This window comes from Eretmochelys imbricata, chromosome 7, assembly GCF_965152235.1.
Source record: "Eretmochelys imbricata isolate rEreImb1 chromosome 7, rEreImb1.hap1, whole genome shotgun sequence".
In the NCBI taxonomy this organism is placed as follows: Eukaryota; Metazoa; Chordata; order Testudines; family Cheloniidae; genus Eretmochelys; species Eretmochelys imbricata.
Window position 1 is genome coordinate 98,295,389 of NC_135578.1, and position 6,000 is coordinate 98,301,388.

At 39.7% G+C, this 6,000-nt stretch overlaps 1 protein-coding gene across 15 annotated transcripts in view; it reads right to left on the reverse strand.

The window, feature by feature from the left end:
* Positions 1-5,584, reverse strand: part of JAKMIP3 (Janus kinase and microtubule interacting protein 3) — an 82,614-nt gene extending 77,030 nt beyond the window's left edge. For all 15 annotated transcript variants that reach the window (XM_077821459.1, XM_077821463.1, XM_077821460.1 and 12 more), the window contains exon 1: positions 5,450-5,584. In XM_077821459.1, coding sequence (XP_077677585.1) covers positions 5,450-5,584 — 135 coding nt within the window. The remainder of the gene's footprint in view (positions 1-5,449) is intronic.
* Positions 5,585-6,000: the final 416 nt, after the last annotated feature.

Sequence of the window (6,000 nt, forward strand, 5' to 3'; positions counted from 1 at the left end):
AATATATTCAGTATATCATAACCTTTGCAGAGATATGTTACATGGCATATGTAGCATAAAACATATTCCAGTTATGTCATATTTACCTCCATAAAGCATTAGGGGTGCAATGTCACATCCAGGCTAGAGGGCTCAGTTACAGGAAAGAGTGTAGTTGTAGCCATGTTGGACCCAGAATATTAGAGAGGAAGGAGGGTGAGGTAATATCTTTTATTGGACCAACTTCTGTTGTTGAGAGAGACAAGCTTTCAAGCTACCCAGAGCTCTTCTCCAGGTTGGAGTACTTTTCCCAGACCTGAAGAAGAGTTGTGTGTGGCTCAAAAGCTTGTCTCTCTCACCAACATAAGTTGGTCCAGTAAAAGATATTACGTCACCCGCACTGTCTCTCTTACAGGAAAAGAGACTGCCGCAGGATGCCAGATGGAGAAAAAACCTGCAACACCATGCCCAGCTGTGCGGGGACATGCCAGTGGTGGGGAGCACTCCAGTCCGACAGGGCTGCCGGGGCTCACCTCCCTGCTCCAGGCATTGCAGTCTATGCGGTCCCAGCACCACTCAGGTTTAGCCCAGTCATCATGATGATGGGACTCTGGGTAGGCCAAATAAGAGTGAGTGGCACTGCAATCCCAAGAGCCAGGTTACAACTCCACTCACACAAATTTGGTCCAGTCAGGAGGGCCAGGGCCAACCTGAGAGGTGCTGCAGCCCCAGAGGTTGCAACCCCAGAGCGGAGAGCCAAGGCCAGCCAACCCCACAGCACAGGAGCTGCAGGAACTGCCATTGTGGGGTGAGTGCCAGGCAGAACACAACCTCACAGAGGGCAGGGGAGTGTCTGACTGACACCACCCCAGGGCCTCCACCCCCAGACTATTTACTGGATCATGGTAGACCATAAACATTTACAAATAGGTCCTGAGCCCAAAAAGTTTGAGAACCACTGCTGTAAATCATGATTTTCAGAGTTATAACAGAGCATGAAAAGTTACCCTGGACTGCAGTTTCCCCACACACAGTTAACCTGGACACACTTCTAAAAAAAAATCAAATTTGATTCAAATTGGTTTTGACGTTCATTTTGAAATTAATTTTACACAGCTATACAGCTACAGTAATTTGTGACAACTGCAGTACCTCTAAGGGCTCCGTGATAGCTGAGGCACACATCTCTACAATAACTGTAGAATGCCAGAGGCGTCAGCACAGTGATGGAAGAGCTTTTTATTTTTTAACAAAAGAGCCTGAATGAAGAAACAGGAGACTAAAATAGACAAGAAATTAGGGGAGTTCAATTACCCCAACCACCTCTCCACGGCTCTGGTTCAAAAAAGCATTCCTATCCTATCTAGAATAACACTTATGTATGTGTTTAAATCTGACTGACATGCTTCTGCAAGTGTCCTTGTGATACTGGTAAGTCATTGAATCGTTCAGAACAATCTTTACCATTTCTCAACAAGGGCCTGATCCAACTCTCATTGAAATCAACAGACTTCTCTTTGTTTCAACGGGAGCTGGATCAGACTCAAGGAGCTTTTTGGTGATAGGGAAACTCGCACCTTTCATTTTTGAAAGAAAACAAATTTCCTTCAACAGCGCCCATAAATATAATTGTACTGAATGTTTAAACTCAAACTCCAAAACTACACTGTTTCTATTACAAAGTTCCCACCAATAGCCTGAAGGCTATAAAACAAGAGCATCCAACATGTGATATATGCCCAAATTACCCAAAGCATATATATCAGCCTTTGTCTGCACTCTGAATCTGCCCTCCTCCAAAGTAAACTAGACTAGATTCTTGAGATCTAGAATCTCCCCAAAGCAGTAGAGAAAACATTGCTATATGTCACAGCGTTGTTGTAATTGTGTTGACCCTAAAACTAGTTCATAAAGGGGGAAACTCTGAAGATAAGAGATTTACATAAGACAGATGTAAAAATCTCTCTCGAGAAATAGCCATGTGGTATTGTAAATAGGATAATTCCTCAGTGGAGAAGGTAATTTATGAAAATAAGAGAAAGGACACCAATAAGCCAAAGGAAAAGACCAAACATCTCTAAAGGTCAACACAACATGAAACATAATTAGGCTTGGAAAAACAGAAACAAAATTAACAGTCCTTTGTAAATGATCAGTAATGAATATAAAAGCCTGAAAGACAACATCCTGATTTTGTCTCGATTTTAGCACAATCAATCAAACCAATAATCATCCTTTGCAATTCTAGGAACCTTTCATCCACAGATCTCTAAGTGCCTTATAAACATTAATTAATACAATGTAAGTATGTAGGTAAGTATTATCATCTACATTGAATAGACAGGTACACTGAAGAACATAGAGGTTAAGTGACTTGTCCAAGGACACACTTCCACCAGATTATTTCATAAAAATATACTTATCCAATGCTCTGAGTGTCAATGATTTACATTATACTTACACAGTATATCTATATAGTTTACCCATTGCCAACAACATTGTTCTTATTCTAAAATGTAAGATCTTCCCTCCAAACCTGAAAATCTCCTAATCAACCCTTTCTGTCTGAAAAATTATTGGATAAACAAATAGACTTTGTACCATGCTTGAAAGTCAACAAACTCTGGCTCCATTACACCATGGGGTTACAGGAAGAAAGCTCAAGAGCTCAGAGGTCTGGCCCCTACAAACACTCTCTCAGCATATTCTCTCCCTCTCCATCTCTCTTCCAAGTCATCTCTCCTGTCATTCTCAGACCATTTTCCTTTCTCTGTTCCCATCCCAACCTTCAAACTACTATTCTGTTGTCTCAAACTTAAGTGCCAGTGAAAACATAATTTCTGAAGAGTTTCAGAAAATTTTGGCCTCAGTTGTCCCATCCACTTTGAGGCATATGCTACAAAGTAAAGAAGTGTAGCACGCTCGACAAGACTGTTGGCCATGTACGCAGCAGAGGGCAATAGGAATAGAACAAACTATACACACAGACCTAGTGCAGTAGATGAAAATAAGTCATAACACTAGAAAATGGAGGTGTGTCTAAATGAAAAGAACTTGTGCTCTCCAGATGCCTGATTTGACTCTGAAATGATTCCAACTCTTCCTGGTTATTCTTGACTTGAAAGGACACAAACTGGCTGTAGGGGAAGGGGAGTGAGGCACACAGGAGAGTAGGCCAGAACTGAAAGAAGATGTTTCTAGCAGATGGGGCCAGGACTAGTCAGGACTTAATGAAGATAAGATTCCCCCTCAACACAAGAAACACTTTGTTTCTCCTCAGAGCTCACAGTGACCACCTCTTAATCCTTAGAAATTACCTAGTGTCCAAGGTGTTAAACATTTAGGAATTAGCCAGTTCACTGGTGGTTAAACTAAAGCCTTTTCTGCTCATCTTTTGTGGATGTCCAGCTGAAATCAAAGATGTCATGGCACATTTCAAAAATCACAGGGGATAATCCAGATCTTCTGTCTAACAGTGCATTTATTCTCGCAGTAATACAGAGGAGTGTGTGTGTGTACGTGTACAACTGTTGAACACATAACTGTCATGCTATCCTACACAGTCCATCACTGTAATATAAAATTCGTTATTGGAAAATGCTTTCGAATACCGTGAGCACAGAAGAGCCTAAACAGAGCCAAACTGTATTGCAGTTCAAAAATGCAGTATGAACTCACCCGATCTCCTAGTTGAAAGAGATGTATTAAACAGTGAAAGCAGACAAATCAGTACTCAGTCTGAATGATCTGAGCTTTCCTGTCCACAACACAATGATTAACTGGTGTCTTTTTTAAAAATCAATGTATAATCTTGGAAACCACCTCGAGAATGAAGTTTGTATTCGACATTGCCAAGTAATGATGCAAATTATGGTAAAATGCATAGTGCATATCTGTTCCTGCTGAAGTAGGTGTACTTTACATTGTATCTTAGCGCTCTGAAAAATTAAATTCTTTGTAAATACTAACACACAATTAATTGAGATGGGGGAACTTAGTTGTAGCAAATTCATTAAACCATAGTTAACAGATTGGCCAAATTCTGGCCCCAAAACACTCTTAGATCTTGACGTTCAAATCCAGACTTCACTGCTTGTTGGCCTGTAAAGGTGCAAATCAAAACTGTAGCTTGGTTTTTGGACTGGGGATTGGAAATCTTGGAGCTTGATCTAGAATAGTAATGTGCATCCAGCTTGATGGGTTGTTAGCAGAAAACCCAGACACAATTGGCATAATTGTGAAAAAGTAAAGGATGAGAATAATCCCGGTATCATACAAATTGTCTGCAAGGAAGATAAAAAAATGTAAACATTTAGTGGAAAAGTATTCATGAGAGAGACAAAAGATTTGGACAGCATTGAGCCTATTGCTACGAACATGCCATCTGTCTAGTTTGGGATAGATGCATATTTTCCTGTAGCTTTTTCTGGCATTTAGCTCTACTGTTTTTCAACTTCATTTCCTTCTGTATCGAGCATTCAGTATGCATCTGAGACACTGGTTGCTAAGGAATTTGATATTTATACTCCTTTGCTTTTCCACCAAAAGGCTGTAACCCTGAAAGTACTAGATGAATATGAGGAACTGATGGATTCTAACATGTGTAGAGAATAAAATCTTTTAGCTCATATCTCACCTTGAAATACAACTGATGCAGTTTTTAAAATCACGATCTTCTCTGTCTGCCTTGCACAGAATGTTAGTAAAGTTCGTAAGTTACATATATTCTAACAATTTGCTTCCTGCAGAATCTCTTTCAGAATTTTGCCTTTTAAGGCACAAAATGCATTTACCACTCCTAAAAAGGCCACTAATAGTTTTCAGTAAACTCTTCTAAAAACAAATCCAAGCTTTATGTTTCTGAATACACTATCATTTAGTCTAATTTGCTACTATAGCTCGGAATTAAAGAACAAATTGTCCTGAGCACAAATTACCATGCCTGCTTGTTTGATGTGTACCTTTAACAAATTAATGATGGTATCCTCCCTTCTTTTTCTGATGTATAGTACCTGCTGATAACACAGCTTCTTCAACCACCAGAGGGGCCAATTAGAGAGGCTACTAAATAATTCATCAAGACATGGATTTGTGCAAAAATATAGTGCAAACATAACTTGCAGGTTTCATACAAAAAGTAAAAATTAAAGGAACCCCTTGTAAAATTTATTGGACTATTTCATGAGCAACCTTCTAACAAAAATGCTCAATATTATTTTATGGAGATTTATTGCAAATCTTGAATCTAATTTACTCAATGATGAACTTTCCCCAAAGAGCACACACAACGCACACCAACAAAATGCAGCAGTACCCGGCTAGTTCTGACCCTTTGGATGAAAAAATGCTATACAGTGGCTATCAAATAGCACTGTACCTCGTCCTTCATTGTGTAGGGCTGGGAAGGAGGGGCGTTTAGAAAATAACAACAGATATTCTTTTTTTAATTAATGGAAAAAAAGATGCACACCTTACTCTTTTCTTGTTGGAGCTCTATTTGAATGTCTGTGAGTTTTGTCCTGAGCTCTTCATTGGCAGCTTGTAAGGCAGCTAAGGCATCAGGTTTTTCTCCCTTAGCTCGGCTGCTAGCACTCTTCTTTGACATTGTGAGGCAGCGTGACAGGGAGGGTGAAATCCCAAACAGAGAGAACCCTCCGTTCCACCACTTGAGGTTTCTCTTCCTTGCTTCTGTCCTCTACATTTTCTTATTCACCTAGAAAGAGGAAAAACAGAACTGCCGTGAAAGCGCCAGAGTTTAGCGGGATTCACAATTAGCAAATAAGGATAATGCAAGATTCATTTTTGTAGTGACTTCAGACAAGATTTCAAAGCAGTTCATGAGAAGTTATTTCAGAGTAATAAAATGTGTCACAGTGACTAATAGCCCGCAGTTTTCCCCCAGTGCATCAACTTACACAACTCAGCAAGATTATGGTAAACAATTGCCAACAGAATTTTTAATTTTCATGTATTTATGAGGAGGAATTAATGTTTCAAACAACAGACTACAACAATATTATA